The sequence below is a fragment of the Cyanistes caeruleus genome, chromosome 6, assembly GCF_971803275.1.
Source record: "Cyanistes caeruleus chromosome 6, bCyaCae1.hap1.1, whole genome shotgun sequence".
NCBI classification, from domain to species: Eukaryota; Metazoa; Chordata; class Aves; order Passeriformes; family Paridae; genus Cyanistes; species Cyanistes caeruleus.
Window position 1 is genome coordinate 47,265,727 of NC_141706.1, and position 18,497 is coordinate 47,284,223.

The 18,497-nt window shown below is 38.4% G+C and overlaps 1 protein-coding gene across 2 annotated transcripts in view; it reads right to left on the reverse strand.

The window, feature by feature from the left end:
- Positions 1–18,497, reverse strand: part of SNW1 (SNW domain containing 1) — a 28,175-nt gene that overhangs the window by 782 nt on the left and 8,896 nt on the right. For both annotated transcript variants that reach the window (XM_086893485.1, XM_086893486.1), the window contains 13 exons: positions 17,481–17,763; positions 16,321–16,474; positions 13,737–13,898; positions 7,967–8,062; positions 7,770–7,876; positions 6,835–6,939; positions 6,672–6,741; positions 5,824–5,889; positions 4,444–4,560; positions 3,953–4,094; positions 2,184–2,280; positions 1,247–1,364; positions 57–220 (listed from right to left, as the gene is read on the reverse strand). In XM_086893485.1, coding sequence (XP_086749611.1) covers positions 57–220; positions 1,247–1,364; positions 2,184–2,280; positions 3,953–4,094; positions 4,444–4,560; positions 5,824–5,889; positions 6,672–6,741; positions 6,835–6,939; positions 7,770–7,876; positions 7,967–8,062; positions 13,737–13,898; positions 16,321–16,474; positions 17,481–17,644 — 1,562 coding nt within the window. In that variant the 5' untranslated portion in view covers positions 17,645–17,763. The remainder of the gene's footprint in view (positions 1–56; positions 221–1,246; positions 1,365–2,183; positions 2,281–3,952; positions 4,095–4,443; positions 4,561–5,823; positions 5,890–6,671; positions 6,742–6,834; positions 6,940–7,769; positions 7,877–7,966; positions 8,063–13,736; positions 13,899–16,320; positions 16,475–17,480; positions 17,764–18,497) is intronic.

Genomic DNA, 18,497 nt, shown 5'->3' on the forward strand with positions numbered 1-18,497 from the left:
CAGTTGACTATCTTTAGAGTACTAATTAAGAATATTTCTTATATTTATTTCCTTACCTGTTAGTCTTTATTCGAGCCTCTAGATCATCACCATACATGTCCTTATCCACATTTTTACTTGGCCTGTAGATGTTTTGGGCCATATCCTTGCCACTTCTCCAAGGCTGGTCATAAACATTATAAATTTCATCCTCTCCTCCAGCAAACCCACTGTCCATACCCTGTGAAGAAGAGCACAAGTTAATCAACAAACCTTCAGCTAACTTACTTTAACAACAAAATGCACTGATGATGTTACACGGTTACACAAAGACAACATGGTGTAATTTACTATTGATTTCAAATGACTCCAAGCACTTCATGAGGATACGAGTGGGTTTGGGTCTGGGATTAAGGCCAGAGAACATGACATTACAAGCCTCAGTAATACTCTTCCAGATAGCAATAGGAAAGATTACAGGCCATCCACATTTTAGAATAATGGATCATTTCAGTCTGCCCTGAAAGTACAGCTGTCTGTAATAGCTAAGTACAACCATACAGAAATGTGTATTATTCAGAATTTCTGGAAAACATGATTTAAGCTGACTGATCCAAATCACACAGAGGCTTATATAAGCTCTGAAAGTAGAAGTGTCTGCTTGTTCATTTTTGGTTCATCAGCTTTCCCTTCTTGCCTGCAAGTCTTTCATTGCAAACATGAAAAAGAGTGATTGACAAACTGCAGGTGTATTGAGGGATTTGCTGAAGCCAAATCTATTTTGTCATCTCTGAATAGTCTAAAATTCAGGGAAAATAAATGTTGCTGTTAACTGTTTATATCTTCAGAAGTATTAACACAAGCAGTAATGGGAATAGAGAGCATTTACTTGCTTCTCTCTGAAAGCAGATTTCCCATTCAGTCAGTACATTTGTAAAAGAGAAGAAAATGAGGTCACTGCAGCTTGAAGGCAAAATAATTTTTCTCCCCACTCCCCAGTGAGAAAACTGACAACAAAAACACTTTAATCCGTCTATACACTTAAAATTGTCAGTGTTGGGGTTTTTGTTTTGTTTTTTTTTTTTTTTGCATAGGCTCTGGATAAAGGAAATCAATAGTTTCCTGATCACTTACATAAATAACTTTTTTCTGAATATATCCACACCAACCATGAGAACTGGCTTCCTTTAGTATTCCAGCTGTACCCACAAAGGAAGGATGAGCATGTTCTGCTAAAAAGCTACACAGCTGTGAAAGGGTATTTTACCTTGCTCTGGTTGAACAGCCTCTGGTCATACTGAATTTCATTGGATGGCCTGGGGTTGGGGACCCCCAGGGCAATAACTTCACTGATATCTCTGTTCTCATTTCTTTGCAGCTTTGACCTGAATTAAAAATTTGAAAGTTTTATGAGCTCAGTAAACCATACTTGTTGACATGCTCAATTGCAACCTGATCCTGTATTCCTTGGTAACGATTTTCCTCAGGAGCCAGATTTTGACTGTTGTTCTTCCTTACTAGGTAACATTTAAAATTTGTCTCCTGGCAAAGGAAACATTTGGCAAAGTTATGTTCAGCTGGGCATGACATTTAAATTTGCTTTCCACTATCTGCAATTCACATCAAGCTGACTTGGTCTAAAATGTCACACTTATTTTTTGCAAGAATCAGTGTAGTTATATTCTGGAAAGGCCAAGCAATCCAATTTCAACATATTGGAGATTTTAAGCATCCAGAAATCATTTGCACTCAGAAATCTCAGTGGCTTCAGCTAATAAGATACTTCAGCCTATCTTCATAAATCTAAGCTTACTTAAAATGAACAGCTTCAAGAAACAAAGCCACTATTCTAACTCTGGTCTCACCAAAATGAGAAGATTCAGGTTTCAATCTTTGTTATCAACATGTTAATTAAACCTGAACATGCTGAGGTCCTGCTGAAGGAAAACTCACCCAAAACCAATACAGCACACCCCCTCTCTCCCATTCATGTGTAAAATTCTACATTTTGAAGAGAGTACTGGAGAATTTTAACACAGTAATACCTTCTCATATAACGAACAAACTGTGCTTCATACCAGTGACTATCTCCACAAGATACAATTCAGGCACTTACATCAAGAAAAGGAAAGCCCAGTAATACGTTCCCTAGTGGGGAAGCCAGTGCTACTACAGGAATAAACCAGCTTTTTTTCGTGACTTACCTTTTATCAGGGGCTGCCCGAGAAAGATTTCTGTCATGCTGTCTTTCTTTGCGCCGGTCATGTCTGATTTCATCTCTTTCTCTAGCTTCTCCATCCTCTGAACAAGTACAAGATTACTCATTATAGAAATATTTAAAGTTTGAATTAATTATGCCACAAACATTGCCACAGTAATTCAATTCAGTATTCTTTTACAGAAGAGTAGTGACCCTTAGCACTACTTAAACTGTTATACTTCAAATAAACTGAACACACTAACACCATGGCTTTCTTATGCCTCAAGCAAATGACTGTCCTTGGCAAGTCAGAGCAGACATATCCTAACAACTATGTTCTTCCAACTTTAAAGAGCTTAGAATGATTGTCTGTCTAGGAATTAATATCCTAAAACATTTACAGATCATTATATCATAATTCTAAGCATAAAAGTATAATTGAAACATGCAGGGATTTAAGAGTTTTGAAAAACATTCTGTGATGCAATATCAGAAAATCACCCAGATTGGAAGGGAGTCTAATTCACAACCTCCTGCTATCAACGCTCATATTCAAACCAGGTTGCATGGGGCTTTTTCACACTCAGGTGAGGAAAACCTGCAAGGTTAGAGACTGACGAATTTCCTAGACAACCTGTTCCACTGCTGTTTGTCCTCATGGTGAAACTTTTTCTCCTGACACAGTTGAAACTCCTGATTCAACTCTTGGCCACTGTCTCATTCTTCCACTGTCAACTTGGTGAAGAGCTCTGATAATCATTTAGGGATGATTGTGGGATGACCTTGTGGGTAACCTTCCCATTATCTAGCCCCAATGGCACATCACATCCTAGCAGAACAAGCCTTATTCTCTCAGAATCTCCAGGCAGTTACTTGAGTCCCATGACATTTCTGATGGCCTTCCACTGAACTGACTCCCATTTATCGATGTCCTTCTTGTACCTGGAAGCCCGTAACTGCATAAAGTATTCTAAATGCAGTCTAACGGGCCACCAATAAAAGGAAATTATTACTTCCTTTGATTTACTGGTTACACTCCTACAGATGCAGCTTTGTATGCCCTTAGCATCACTGTTGCCAGGGCACACTGCTAGCTTATATTCAGCATATTGTCCACTACAACTCCAACAGTGGCTCTTCTGGCTGGCCAGCCCCCAGCCTGCTGGTAAGAGGTTAGTACATCCCAGCTGCAGGATTTGGCATTGTATGGCCATATCCCTTCATCTTCTGGAGAGATCGTAACCGCTCTCTAAGTTCATCAACTTGATCTTTGAAGTGTAATGTCAATCAGAACATAAGACATCACAATGGAGACAATTTAGTTGGGTTGGCAGCAGGGTTTTTTAGGGCCTACTGGCCAACAAAAATGAAGTTCTGCAAGATCAGTTACAACAGTGCAAGAGCCAGAATATTGCATTTACCAACTTTGAAAGCTTAAAGATGGTTTAGTTCTTCTAGAAAAAGCTGTCCTTCATCAGCAATAAGCTTAAAAAAATTACTTTAGAACTGTCCATGAAAGCCATCACTTGCACTGATGCATTAACTCCAAAATTCTCAGTATCCTAAACCTGTACACATCAACATACTGATCTGAGGTTCAAACCTGTATCACATCAAACCAGCCAGTGAATTAACCAATAAAACCATGAACTGATGTCATGCTTAGAAATTTCAGCTGGAATTTAGATATTTTAAGTTCCCAGATTGTTGCTCCAAACCTACACTTCAGAGTATTAAAAAAAGCCATAGCGTCTTCATAACAAAGAAATGTACCTTTTTCAACATGGGTTTTGATCCCTGCTCTTCTCTCCCTGGCTTTCTGAGCCATTTCCCGGAGCTTTTCCTCGTGTTTCTCCTTTTCCTTCTGAGCCATCTTCCTCTCCACCTGGGCACGCATCTCTACTGCCTCACGAGCCTGCACAAATAACACAGTTAAAAATACCAAAAGCATAGCACCTGTGATACAAGCAGATCTGTCATGGAGTTAGGCAGTAAACAAGACAGAAATGAAGCCAAAATTAGGAAGCTTAAAAGCCCGTCAGCCACAGCAGTTAGAGCTGAGAGACAAGACCCATGACTTCCAATAACTTAATCCACACTGAGCCCAAGATTCAGAGTGGGGATAAGGCCTTAAGTCTTACATTAGCAAAGAAGCAGGACAAATCAAAAAGCTATAGCCTATTCACAGCTGATTTTCTGAAGGAAATTAATATACAAAGATGGTAAAACTATATGGAAAAAAACAGTTTAAAGAACTACCTGACCTTTCTGTCAGCAATATAGAGTGCCTCAGCAAGTTTGGCGAAGTTTTCATTAATATGAACAGTCTGCAATCCTCTCCCATCTGCAGCCAGACGCTTATCTAATGGAATGGTGTAACCCTACAGTGGAAACAGAGGGGCAGTTAACCACAGAAACAGTATTTGTAATAACAAGCATTATTGTATTTGTTGTGTAAGGAAACAAAACCACAAAATCCACAACCCATCATTATTATGCCTCAATGGATCGCCTTTTCATATATACTTCAAATTCTTGCCAGGTAATACAAAGCTTCACTCCAATTCCATCCTCCCAACAAATACAAATCACAGCTTCCCCTCAAGGTTCATCTTATGACAAAAGACAGTTTTCAAGTGATAAGGTCCACTTTTTGCTTTGTGTTAAGAACTACAGATAACAGCTTCCCCAGTGTCTAAGCTGTTTTACCATTTTTTGCTTAAAAATTGTTTTACCTAAACTGTTTCTATACCTGTTAAGAGATTAACTGATTCAAAATGAGAAAGTAAGGGACAAGGCAGCCAGCAAAAGTAAGGCACACTAAATGCCAATTTTGTTTACCAAAGCTGAAACTCAAAATTATTAATAGATTTTATTTTAAGATTATTTTAGTAAGCTCTACAAAATTTTTGCTTTGGTTTTAGCATCTGTAACCTAAAAATTTGATCTCCTAATTAGCATCAGTCCCAGTTAGACAGCTGTGTTGGGGTAGGAAAAAATAGTAACATCCAAACATGTAGCTTTTCCTTCCTCCATTTGAAGAGGCTGTCTCAGGACAACTGTTCAGTACATTTCAGAATGATTAGACTAGTTACTGCAGCAAATTAATTCTCCCCTCTCTAAGAACGTAAACTTAATGACTGATAAAAATCAAAGGGATAGGACATACCTACTTAAACAAGGAACAAAAATAGATAGCTGACCAGTGATAAAAATTAATTAATGAAAGAATGCAACAAGGAAAACTTTCCAAAAATGGACTGCAGTATTAAAAAGAAACATGCTTGGGTCTCTGATACTCTGCTCCTTTTCCATTTAGCTGGCTATACTTTGTGACCTTGAGAAATTTTGACTTTGCACTGCACTATTATGGGGGTTTTAACTAATACAATGTTTTCCTCTCAAAATTTATCTCTGCCATGAAGTAACGTATCTGCTCTCAGTTCTATACTCTCAACTGGACAATCCTCATATGTCAAACTGAAGAAAAATTAACTGTATCATCAAGCGCTCTCCATGTTGGAAGCAGCCAGTTTACCTGACTCTAGATATTTAAAATCAGTACTATTCAAGCTTAAATCATTCATAGAAGTTTCCCATCAGGGTGCAACATTAGAAAAGTTAATTTACGACAATTTAATTACCTTTGCATTTTTCCAGTTTGAAATGCATGGAGGAATTTTCCACTCTTGCTGCTCTTTCACAGTCATCTGATTTAAGAGAAGAAGCAAAATCATCTTAAGACTTATAGTAAAAGGAAATACTGTTTTCTTTCTCAAAGAAACTATGAAAGTATTGAAGTAAGTTAGAGTAAAAAGTTCAGGACTCCATAACAAAATCCCAACTCTTCTTAGCAGCAGTATGATTACAGAATCAAGGAATGGTTTGATTGAAAGGGACCTTAGAGATCAACTGGTTCCAAACCCTCTGTCATGGGATTTATTTTTGCAGTGTATCTTTGCCAACACTGAATAAAGCCCCAACAGCTCTTCAGCAGCCTCTTAAGCTTTCATCACACAGGCCTAACTCACAGCCAGCTTGTTAACATCTGCACATTTAGCAGCTATTCAAGTTGTACCAAACCAATGAACAACCACTACACTAATCTTTCAGAAGGAGCTAATCCTTAATGACACAAGTTAGTGTTATTAAGCATTAATTTAACAGTGTTGTCAAAAAGCAACATAAGAGTACCCAGGCTAAAGCCTTGGTCAACTCATTCATGCCATGAACAAATTCAGCAATGCAGCCTGGCATAAAATACATGACACATCTACTCCACCTTAGACAAGTTAAAACTGAAAACACAATTCCTTTCAGAACTGCCCAAATGGAAAAAAAACAAACAAGAAGACCACACTGGGCACCAAATTTATCACTCAACATCACATCAAAAAGTCAGTAAGGAAAACGTACACAGAAATGAACTAAAAGAATCATCTGTGGACCCACCTAAGCATTCAAAACTGTGAACAGCTATGGCATTTCATACCTTTCTACTTGGAGAGTGCATTACAGGTGCTGGAGGAGATGGTGGTCCTCGTGGAATCTTCTTGTTAATTCTGAGCAAATAAGAAAACAATTACAATCAGCATGTTGCACAGAAATACACTTCAGAATCTTCTATTTTCCATGAACAAGCTGTGAATACTTACTTGAATCTTGGAGGCTCCATGGGATCCTTCTGCATTTCCACCATCCGAATAACTCTCTGTTTTGCTCCAGAGTTGAATGCAACTCCTTGCTGAGATGGTGTGTACCTGAATAAAACACAGTGCTCAGTTCTCTGCACACAGATATTCCTTTCCCACCTCCATTTTTACTCAGTTTGCTGCTCTAGCTGGGGTTTCATTTTATCCACAACAGTTTAAGACTACCCCACTACGAATGTCAGCAGCAGGTAACTGTACAGATGGTACTCCACTGAGTGCAGACTCAGTTACGCTAGACAGAATGTAACTTCTCTCCAGGGCTCCATTCTCCTGTTTCAACCTAGATTCTGAAATGGAAGAAAAACAAGTACAGTACACATAGCTTGTTGCAATACTTCCTACCTCTATCTGTGAAGCCCTGGTGTCTTCTTACTGCTCATTAAGAACCTCTTCACATATTTTTTTTCAGAATTAACCTCAAGCCAAGTGTAACCCTGCCATGAAATTTTTTGGTGTTTGAAACAGAAAATCATCATAAATAAGTATCAGCCTCCTCCTAATTCCAATTATTTCCAATTGCTCATTTTCTGTGAAGGAAGAACTTTGTTACAGGTCTTGTTGTGGCTTGAAACTTGCAGTAAATACTTTGCTTCCAGAGCAGCATCATTAATAGTGATCCCTAGGATATCTGTGTTTTGTTGCTAAAACAATAACCCCTTCAAAGTGCCATAAATCATTACATGATAATGATGTATTTCCACACAGTTCAAATTAGGTGATCATTAGTGGGTTAATTCAAAATACAGAAGCCAGTTTCATATTCCTTACAGAAGAATAGAATTCAAGAGGAATTTCTGTTCTCAAGAATTCAACAAGTATGCCAATTTTAATACATTTTGAGTATCACAACATCTTACACAAACATCAGCACTACATACCGAATGTACTGTGCAGGAGCTAGTTTGTCAGCAGCTCGAACAGGCATGGCTGCTGCAACTTTTTGGGAGACTGATTTCTCCAAGGCTGCTCTTGTCTTCTCTGTTATCTGAAGAAAAAATACCACAGTGCACATCTTATCCTGTTGCAAGACATAAAGCTTACCACTGCTAACTAGGCACATCAGTGCATACAATACCTCTCTAATTGCCTCCTCATCTGGTCTTTGCAGTTCAGGATCATCCACATTCATGACCTCTTTTGGCACAAGATCTGTGTACTTGCTGTAAATAACCTGGAAGACATTATATTTTACTAGTGTTGATGAACAGGAATAAATCAAAGGAATAAATCAAAAGTACATAAATCAAAGGAATTGTTTCAGGCTTAGACTATACTTTGGGTACTAATTAAAATAAATATACAAGTATAAACGCATTACGATTACATTGTTCAATTACTCTCATATAACACCTGGTTACATATATATGTAAACAGGATATATATACTCTGGGCACTATTTTACAGATGGAGTAATTGAAGAAACAAGGCAATCTGGTTAAGTACAATTGTGTAAGTTGCTCTCAGAACTGACATTAGACAGCAGTTTTCTGCTTCCTAATCCTAGTATTTTATTTTTTTAGGGACTCCAAAGTGATAAAACCCTGCACATTTTTACTTCTGTTTTTAAGGATTACTCAAGAATTTTATACAAGTATTTTCCAGCATCTGGATTTTTTCCACTTCATTACGTTTACTATTTTCTTGGAAAAATAAATACTTGACAAGTCTAGTCTTGACACTTCCCTTTACACAGGTACTTGAATTTTCACACAACATGCAGCTAGCTGCTGGCAGCTTTAAGTCACAATTTTAAATACAGGGAAAGAACACTATTAGATGGCTTCTGGGAAAAATGTATTGTATTATATTAATGCTTCCCATGTAGCCAACAAAACAGGAAGCTTTAGTTCAAAGGGTTAAAAGTCAAGAACTATTATTTCAAGTTCATTAAACAGTACATGTCCAACTACAAAATCAACCTTGATCCTCAGCATTAATTAACCACACAAGAGCCATTTTCTACTTCTCAGCCTTCACTCCTTAAATTTTAGTCCTTTGAATTAGTATCAGCAATATTCTAGCTTCTCAGATGCTGAATGAAGGACATCTGAAGTGTTCCTCTAAGGTATTTAACTCATAAGTCCAAGTGTCTTGCTGAAGAAGAATATGAAGAACAAAGTATGCTGAAGGAGCTTTAAAACATCCCAAAAGAAAAAAAAAAAAAAAAAAAAGAAAAAGAAAAAAAAATATAAAAGAAGATACTCCTTGTGGTGGTCTAAGAGTGATCTAAAAAGTACTTTACACTGAGGTACAAATGATCTGTATGAACTATTTAAACTCTGAAATATTGCATGTAAATGTCAATATACTTAATTATGGAAGGAATATGCAATATAGATTAAGCTACCCTGAAAATACAAATATTTCTGTTGACATCAGAAATTTTATACACTTGCATGTTTTAACTGTAGTCCTTTTCTGAAGTGATAAAAAGAGGCAGATAAAGAATTTACATTTCTTTTTGTTGTTTTTCTAGACATTTATCTTTTTTTACAAGTAACATTGAGACATTTCATTCATCTGAGATAAAGAAGAGCCTGGAATTGTTTGATATTGTACTGTGCCTATCCACTATTATTTTTCAATCTACAAAATTTGAAAGGAAGCATCAGCCTGTGTTTTAGATATTTCACTCTGATTGCTACTGAAAAGCAGAATCTCCTTCTAGGCAGAAAGAAAAACCACAAGTTTCCTACAGTTAAGTGATTCCCTGGATGGGGAAGCCTTAAGAGGCAGCAATTAGAAATCTGCATGCCACTGCAATCAGCAAGAGACTAGTATTACCTAACTGCTTAAGATATTGTACCACATGGCAGGATTTAGACATCAATCCTATTCAGAGTCTCACAAGGCACTTGACAGATCCAAGTGTCTTGATAGAAATGTATTAATTTGCTACACAAAAAACCTTGAAATATTCTGTTCTGTATATCTCAACCAGCCCTGTACAGTGCTCATCAATCCTATGTGTACATCAAGAATTTACTATCAAGCAATGTAGCATTAATTCCTTCCTTGTCAACAAATGTTTTCTCCATATGAAGCATATAAAATTTTAGAAATCTACCTGGTTGTAAGCCTGGTACACACACCAGATAAAAAACTGGTAACAAACTCTCAAACCAAACTCTGCCACAAAGGCAAACAAGTTGTGAGTAAGTACACTTGATTATTTCAGCTGGATTCATGTTCTCTTGACCTGTTCCATAGCTGTGACAGGACTTCCTTCAACAGTGGAACTACTCTCTTGTAAACGTTTTGACTGAATCAACAATCTTGGGAAAAAAACTTATAAATTGGCTTTGTGATTGTTTTTTTCTCATTTAACAAATAGGCCACAGCCTTGGGCCATGAAGAAAAAATCCAACTCCAGCATATAAAGTTATTCTTGCTGGAAAAAAGTAAGTGACTTAACAGTTCCATTCCTTGATTTCATTTTCTTCTGTCTTCATAAAAATACGGGGTGCAATTACATGTTCTTATTTTGCTAATAAGGGGGACAGCATCAATCTCACTAAAATATATCACTATTGATGTATTATTTTAGTTTGGCTTTTAGTAACGTAAATAGAGAAAGTACTGAAAGAATTTACAGCAGCACAAGAGCTAACCACACAGTTAGGCTAGAAATCCTTCATCTCAACAACCAGATGGAATTCCATCCGCAGATCCATAAGGTCATGCATCCAGGCCTGTCAACGCTATCCAGCATTTCATGTCTAGCAGAATTTCTGCCAAACCCAAACAGACTATCACATTTATGTCAGTATTTTTCACAGAAAATTCTCTGAAGCAACTATTTTTTAAATACATAAGGGAACAGATGCAAGGGAGATGAACCACTGCAATAGTAGAAACTGCTGACAGGTCATCTAGAGATAGGGGCTGGGTGATGGAACTGCTGTCTCTACAAGAAGGCAGAATACTAAATTCTACTTCAAAAAAATCCATAAGCTGTAGCGAAAGCAAAATTTGCTTCCTAACTCAGACCAAGTAGCTCCTAGAATAGGTTCATAAACTCCATCTCATTTCTGTCAGGTTGCTAAGTATCTGTTTCTTTTAGCTCTAAGTATTAAGATTGAAGAAATATTGAATTATGGCTGCAGCTCTCTGGAAAATAAAATTTCTGTATCTAATCCTACTGACACTGTACTATCAAAAGCTCTTAAGAGAAAATATTCCACTCAATTATTCAACTCAACACAGAAACACAGATCACTGGAGAACCGCTCCCTATGACATCTCCGCCAATACTTGCTCCTGCAAAGAAAATCAAATCAAAACAAGCAATAGTAATTCTGCTGTTTCCAGTGAAATTGTTTCAAATACCTATTGCAGCACAGAAAGTCAATTTTATCCTGAGCTACATCAAAAGCAGTGTGGCCAGCAGATTGAGGGAGGTGATTCTGCCCCTTTGCTCTGGCGAGACCTGAGCTGATGTGCTGCATCCAGCTGTGAGGCCCCAAACACAAAGACAACGTTGACTTGTTGGAATGGGTCCAGATGAGGCCACTAAGTTGACCACAGGGTTATAGCACCTCTTCTATGAAGATGGGCTGAGAGAGTTGGTGGTGTTCAGCCTGGAGAAGGCTCCAGAAAGACCTTCCAGTACTTAAAGGAACCTACAAGCTGGAGAGGGACTTCTTACAAGGCCGGGTAGTGACAGGACAAGGGTGAAGGACTTTAAGATGAAGGAAGGTAGGTTTAGACCAGGATTAGGGAGAAATTATTTACTGTGAAGGTGGTGAAGCTGTCCAGAGAAGCTATGGATAGCCCATCCCAGAAGTGTTCAAGGCCAGAATGAATGAGGCTCTGACCAACCTGGTCTGGCAGACAGTGTCCCAACCCAAACCATTCTCTGAATCTATTACCTATTTTTCCCTCAGTTCTATTCCCATTTGAATCACTATACTTCATCTTTACTCTCAGCATTTACATCCTGGATGCAATCAAGATCAACCTGACCCAGAAGGCAGAGCTCAGGGTTAGGAAACCCTAAGTCTACAGTTCTACAGAACCTGGTTTTGGAAAAGCCCCACATCTCTTCCAATTTGCTGAATGAGAAAGAGAGTATTACTGCCTTCATTACAGACACCATAGGGAAAGTTCATGAAAGCACAGATCTTCATGAATCAAGTATGACAAACATTAGCAGCTTAAATTTAACCCTACCTCTTAAGAAGTATTTTCCTAACTCTAAACCAAGTAAGACTCAGAAAAAGATTATGGTCACTTTTGCCACAAGCCTACTATCATATCTAGTAATTTTTGAAGCATACTAAGATTCCAATCAGAATAATTCTACTACACACAAATTAAATATAATCCTACAAGCAAGTAAAGATGAATATGACAAGTTTTATAAATGAGTGTTTAACTACGCTATTTTTTTCTTATTATTTGGCCTGCAGCTTCCCAAAAATGGGTATCATTACTTCTTGTCTAATTATCTGCTTGATATTATTTTGTATGCCTCTGACAAAGCAACACTTCCATTTAGCATGAAGTATCAAGTATTTAGTGAAAAATGTCTTCGAATAGAATTAATATTTTAACAACTTTCTCTTGAAAAATAGTGCCAGACATTAGATAAAGCCTGATGGAACTCCAAGAAAATTCCCCTCAATAAAAATATTGCCACTGCTGTTTTTTTCTGTTCAGTCTAACTACTTTCTTTCACATAACAGCATGCAGATCAGTTTGCACTCATCTTTTTCAATGGTAGTGCAGTAACATATGAGGCACAGGATGAGGATATGCAAGATGTGATGCTTAGACACTCAGATTATTAATTAAATATAAAATCCTACTGGCTGCAGAATCCATTTAAAACAATAAATGTATCTGCGAAAAGTATTTTCCCTGATATTTTTAGAACTCCCATCCTGTTGGTTTTTTTTTGAGAGGTAAAGTTCATATTTTGGTTTCCTCCATTCCTCAAATGTAGTAAGACATGGGGCATATTACATAACCATATGCTTTTCAAGGCACCCTAATTTAAAGCCTAAGAAGTTAAATTATTTTGACAACAACTATTCATATCTATTAACTAAAACACTCTTTATAGTTAACACTCTGTTTAGACCTTCTTCGTGTTGCCCTATTCTTTACAGAAGACACTTGCTGGAAGAAGCAGCTACTCACATGTTTTGTCAGCCTACAAGCAGTTTTCCAGCCCCCAACATCTGCTTAAGAGAATTAAAGTCCATGTAACCCACTTGGTCATACTTGAAAAGTTGTAACACTCCTTAAAGTAGACTTAGGAGACTCAAGTACCTGATCGCCTCAAAATTAGTTAGGACCTCAAGTGTCATCTGTTGGTTTTAAAAAGGCTACTGGAAGGAAGTTGAAGTTCCCCCTAAAAAACTTCATGAGAATCTTGGTTTTTCTGAACTCAGCACAAAACTTTAGCAGTATAACCACTGGCAATTAAACAATAGCACCCAAAACCACTGAAAACAACCATAAGCGTCAAATATTGGATCAGTAAGATACAAGGTACAGTACTCTGAAGGCTGACCTGTGTTTTCTATTTATTTTTTTACCCCCCCTCTCTACACACTGAAATGAGGACACAATTGTTTTCAGTTTCTTGCCTTCCTTGGAAAATGAAAATTGCTAAGCTATCAAGTAAGTTCTGAATAGAGATTTTCACCATTTTTGCCTTATCTTTTAATTATATTACAGAGAAGATCACAATTTCTGTCTGACATTATTTTAGTTTTTAAGAAAAGAGAACACAATCCATGCAGCTAATGCCAGACCAATGAGTTCAAGTATATGCAATGCATACATACAACTTTTTCAAGTATACATGCCAGATGACATATTGGAAGAAACAGTACCTTGTCCTTTGACTGTCCTTGTCGAGCAATTGCATCGTATTTTATCTTTCCTTCTGCATCCACCTGAACTGCCAAAGCATTGGACATTTTCTTTTTTCGGCCCATATCCAATGGATATTGGGCCACATGAATTTCTGGGAAAGCACCCCCATCTCCAAAATCCTACAGAAAAGAAAAAGTAGTAAATGCCTGAAAGACAAAAAAATGCAAAATGGAATGGAAGAGCAGATTGATTTCAACAAAAATATTCTTGGCAAGAATGCTCCACTAACTTTATTATTTCACTGTTAAGAGAGTAATTAATGAGAGAACTTACAGTTATTAAAAGGCACTGAAATGGAGAGACACCTTGCAGTAATTATACCCGGCACAAAGTAGGAACAGATATTACTGACTAGAATGTGCAGGCAATACTATGCTACAGACAATACAAAATTAAGTATTTAATTCTCATATGAGTTATTAATTAGAACTTCAAAAACTGACCTTCTGAAATAAAGCAACTGTGGATATTAAGACAACATGACCAGCATTTTTATGAAGACTTCTACTGGTTATTTGTTGCTTTTCACACCATAATGAAGTGACAAAGATAAAAAAAGCATTCCATTCTTTTCAAAGCCTGTAGCTCATAACTTTACAATGCTACATGTGTCAAGCCTCTCCTTACTTTGACATGTAAATATACTGAAAATTGGGCCAGCGCCCAACAGGCGTTGTAGGAATTGTAAATTCTTACAGTTTATTCCTCTATTCTACAATGTGTTGGTGTAAAAGCATTTAATAACCAGATAATCAAAAAGATTTGTTAAAGCAGATCATCCTGGCTCAGTACCACAGAAGATGCAGTGATACCATTCATAAAACAATTTCAGACTACAGTTTCAAATGCAACGCTTTGGAGGAAGCATTTGCTTAAAGCAGCATGAGCATCTATCCCTTTCTCTGTTGCAATGGCATGGCTTATGTAGAGTCTGGTAACAAAACAGATCAAAAAATAAGAATGATCTGCTCAATACACCCAATCTCCCTCCATGCTCACCATGTGATCAAGTAGTTATCACCACTGGGATGGAGTGGATTGAGACTTGAAATGACCAAGCAGAACACTCCCAAACAGGAACAGCGTGCTTATGCCATCTGCAAATGCTCCTTGAAACACAGTTCCTGTTATCTGAAATTTTCCACTGGATATCCCACATTCAACAATTAGTTGTTAAAGTATTAGCCAGAACCAAATTCAGTCATTCTTCAAAATTTTTTTTGCATAACACTTAATGTATTAAGAACAGGTTTTGCATTTCCCACCAATGGTAGTCCAGGGTTACTGGAAAAAGGTTATGCTTTGAAAGCATTGAAAGCATTTACTGCAATTTGCACTTAATGAAGCAGAAAGGAGCCTTTAACAGGCTTTCTTCGATGTACATTGATTTGTCACCAAATGGTGCTGGAAACACTTCACACCCCTTCAGCACCTGGCTTCTTAAAAAAATTTCTTTATTAACATTAAGAAAGAATAAGCACTAAAATATTAACTTTAGTACTCAACAGTGTAGGAAGGGAAACCTACACTGGGTATAATGAAAGTGTAATTTCTGACACCATACATATGCAACATATGACTAATTGCTGAACCCTCATAAGAATGTTTTCTTTCAGTGAACCACTGGAACTACTATCTGAAGCACATGGATCACCACAGAACGGTGTTGGATTTACAAAAATGGCACTCAAACATAAATGAGGGCAATGTTGTTACAAGCTGATGAAATTATGGTATTTGGAAACAATGTAGAATCACACATGAACTACTGTAATGAAACTTCAACAGCATGCTTGGTCCCAGGAGCACGGGCTTGTGACTCATCAGAACAGGTCTCAGAAGTTATTGTCAAGGATCACTTCAAACTGCAAGGCTTTTCCAGCTCACAGGGAGAAACTGTACTAAAACAGTTTTGTAATCAGAGCTACACATCTATATTTTCTCTCTACCTTTAGCAGTTCCACTTCAGATTACACAGAAGTGGCAAGGATTACAACTAATGACACACAACATTGTTGCAAGCCCTTTAGCCAGTACCATAATTAAACAACAAATATTTAACTTATTTTTAACTGATTTTTAAGTTTCCTTCCAATTGTAATAAATTTGTCCCGCAACAGCAGCTACATTTTTGAACAAAACACATGAAATGTTCTCTTCTCTGATACACACATGTTCGCTTATTTCAGCTATAATCCAGAATGCATATTTAATACTAACAGAGGAACAATACGGATGTCTTTCTCCAGGGAATCTTGTGTTCACAGACTGTAAACCCAAAGGGCCACAGACATATTTCCATATTACAACACAACAATCTCTGAAGAGAAGTAGACCTGTTTACCATCAAATATTTTAAGAAACCTGGCAGATTAGAACCTCTCCCAACGTAAGAATATATCAAGCAGTCTGGATGATGCACATGGTAAGATTTTGCATCATTCTCAGCCACATTCAAGGTGCTCAGAGTTTATTTCTACTCCAGATTTTTTTTTTCCCTTTTAGCATACACACTACTATTGTATCAAATAAAATATTCACCTCTAGCACCCGTGGTATCCATCCTTTCCGGTAACCATATGGGGGAGGTTCCCTTCGTGAGGAGACCAGAGCAGTCTGTCTGGATCTCTGAGCTCTTGCTCTTTCTTCTAGTTCTAGCTGATCTTGGGACAGCTGGGTTGGAGCTGGCAAAAAACTGGACATCCATGGACAGCAAGCAAAAGAGAATGACATAAAAGTTAATTCTTTTAACTTCACTCAAGGGCACTCAACTATGCTTGAGCCAACTTCTTTCTAAGTTAATACTTTCTTACAATCGCGCTCTACGGATTAAGCAACAATTTATAAAACTTGAGCATTGCACTTGTGAGAACAACTTCTGAGATTCAGTAACTTCTGAGATTAGAGTGGCAAAGGCAATGTGTGCTTTCTCAGCATTCTGGAAGATTCTTAAAAAAACTAATGCAAAATTCGCCCACATTCACATAATGTTTGAACAGAGGAGTGAGAATGCCCGTTTTCCAATAGTAAGGTCACACACCACTGTTTTTCTTTACGCTGCTACGAAGAAGAAATAAATGTTGTGTTCCTGTATCTCTAGTCCCAGTGACTCGCTCTCCCCTTCTCTCAAGGCAAACACACACAGATCTGACAACAACCTCCCCTCTCGACGCCTGACACCTCCCTGCCAAAGGCAAGTGGGTACCCAATTTCTTCAGTTCCCCTTTCTCAGCTCTTCTTGTCTACAGAAACCTTTTGTCCATTTACTAAGAAAGTATGCAGAGAAATTCGGGATTCCGGGGCAGTCACCGGAACTGCATTCCCACGCTCTGCAAGAGACACTACAACTCATAACAAAGACCGCTCTCCCTCTCTGACGATGAAGAAACCTCGACAAAATCCCACGGACCCAAGCGAGGCGGAGGAGTTCCTTCCACCCGCAGTTAACACGAGAAAGCAGAGCCGTGGCCCAAACATCCGCTCCCGCCAGGGTTCCCCCAGGCCCGACCGGCCCCCGCCGCACTCCCTGCGGCCGCGGCCCGGCCGGCGGGCCCATTGCCCAGGAGAAGCCGCGGCCTCCCAGCGCGCTCCCTAACCGCGGCCGCTGCCGTCGGCAGAGTCCCGCAGCGCGGCGGAGAATTCCCGGGCCGGCCCGGGGGGTCGCAGCGCCCTCACGGCCCGGCTGGGCCTGCCCGACCAACCTGGTGAGCGCCATCTTGACCGCGTACACCGTCCGCTCGGCAGCCGAGAAGAGAGAAGGTGGCGCCGCCTGCACATGCGCCGTGCCCACAGCGTGGCCTGGGAGTTGTAGTCTCCGTAACGTCACCCGCGGAGCGGCGGCGCACGCGGGTAGGCCACAAGGCATCCTGGGAGATGTAGTTTTGCACTATCCCGCTTTATTTCTTCAGCCGTCCTATTCCGCTCCCCTGCACTATTCACACAAGTCTCCAACAACTTCAGTAACTTCAGTAACAGTTCATCCAGCTGAAAATGTCCAAGTAAAAAGCATAAAATGTAGAGCAAATGGATTGGAATAAAGTTTATTCTGATACCTGCTGCTTAGAAATTGTTGAACTGGGACATGGAAGTGAAGAAGAGAGACTTAAAGTGGTGTGAACATATTGATTTTAAATAGAAAGCTTCTGCATTAAAGAGGAGTTGTGCTGTCTACATTAAATGGGCATCCATATGTTACATAGGAGTTCTTTAAATCAAATCAAGAGATGCACTCTTTAGAGAATAATTAAAATTTGGAAGATGCAAAAATACTTCTCAGGGAGTATAAATACATGGGAGCCTAAATAAATTTATGTATATAAATACATAGGTGGAGCTTTATATAGAAAAGTCACTATTTGAGTTAAAGTGGCAATACATAGCACCATACATAGCCAAAAACATTATTAATTAGTAGCTGTTACTGTTACATCATATTTAATGAATCAAAGGCAGAAGAGTCCCACCAAACCAGACACGGTTCATCTAGAAGAGACACAGAAGACAGGGAAGAAAAGAGTAGAATGACTAAAGAAACAAACCTATCTATCTATCTGTCTGTCTGTCTGTCTATCTATATCTCTCTATCTATATCTATCTATCTATATCTATCTATATCTATCTATATCTATCTATCTATCTATCTATCTATCTATTTATCTATCTATCTATCTACCTATGATTAAAAATTTATACCATAAGAGGCAGGAATATGATATGGC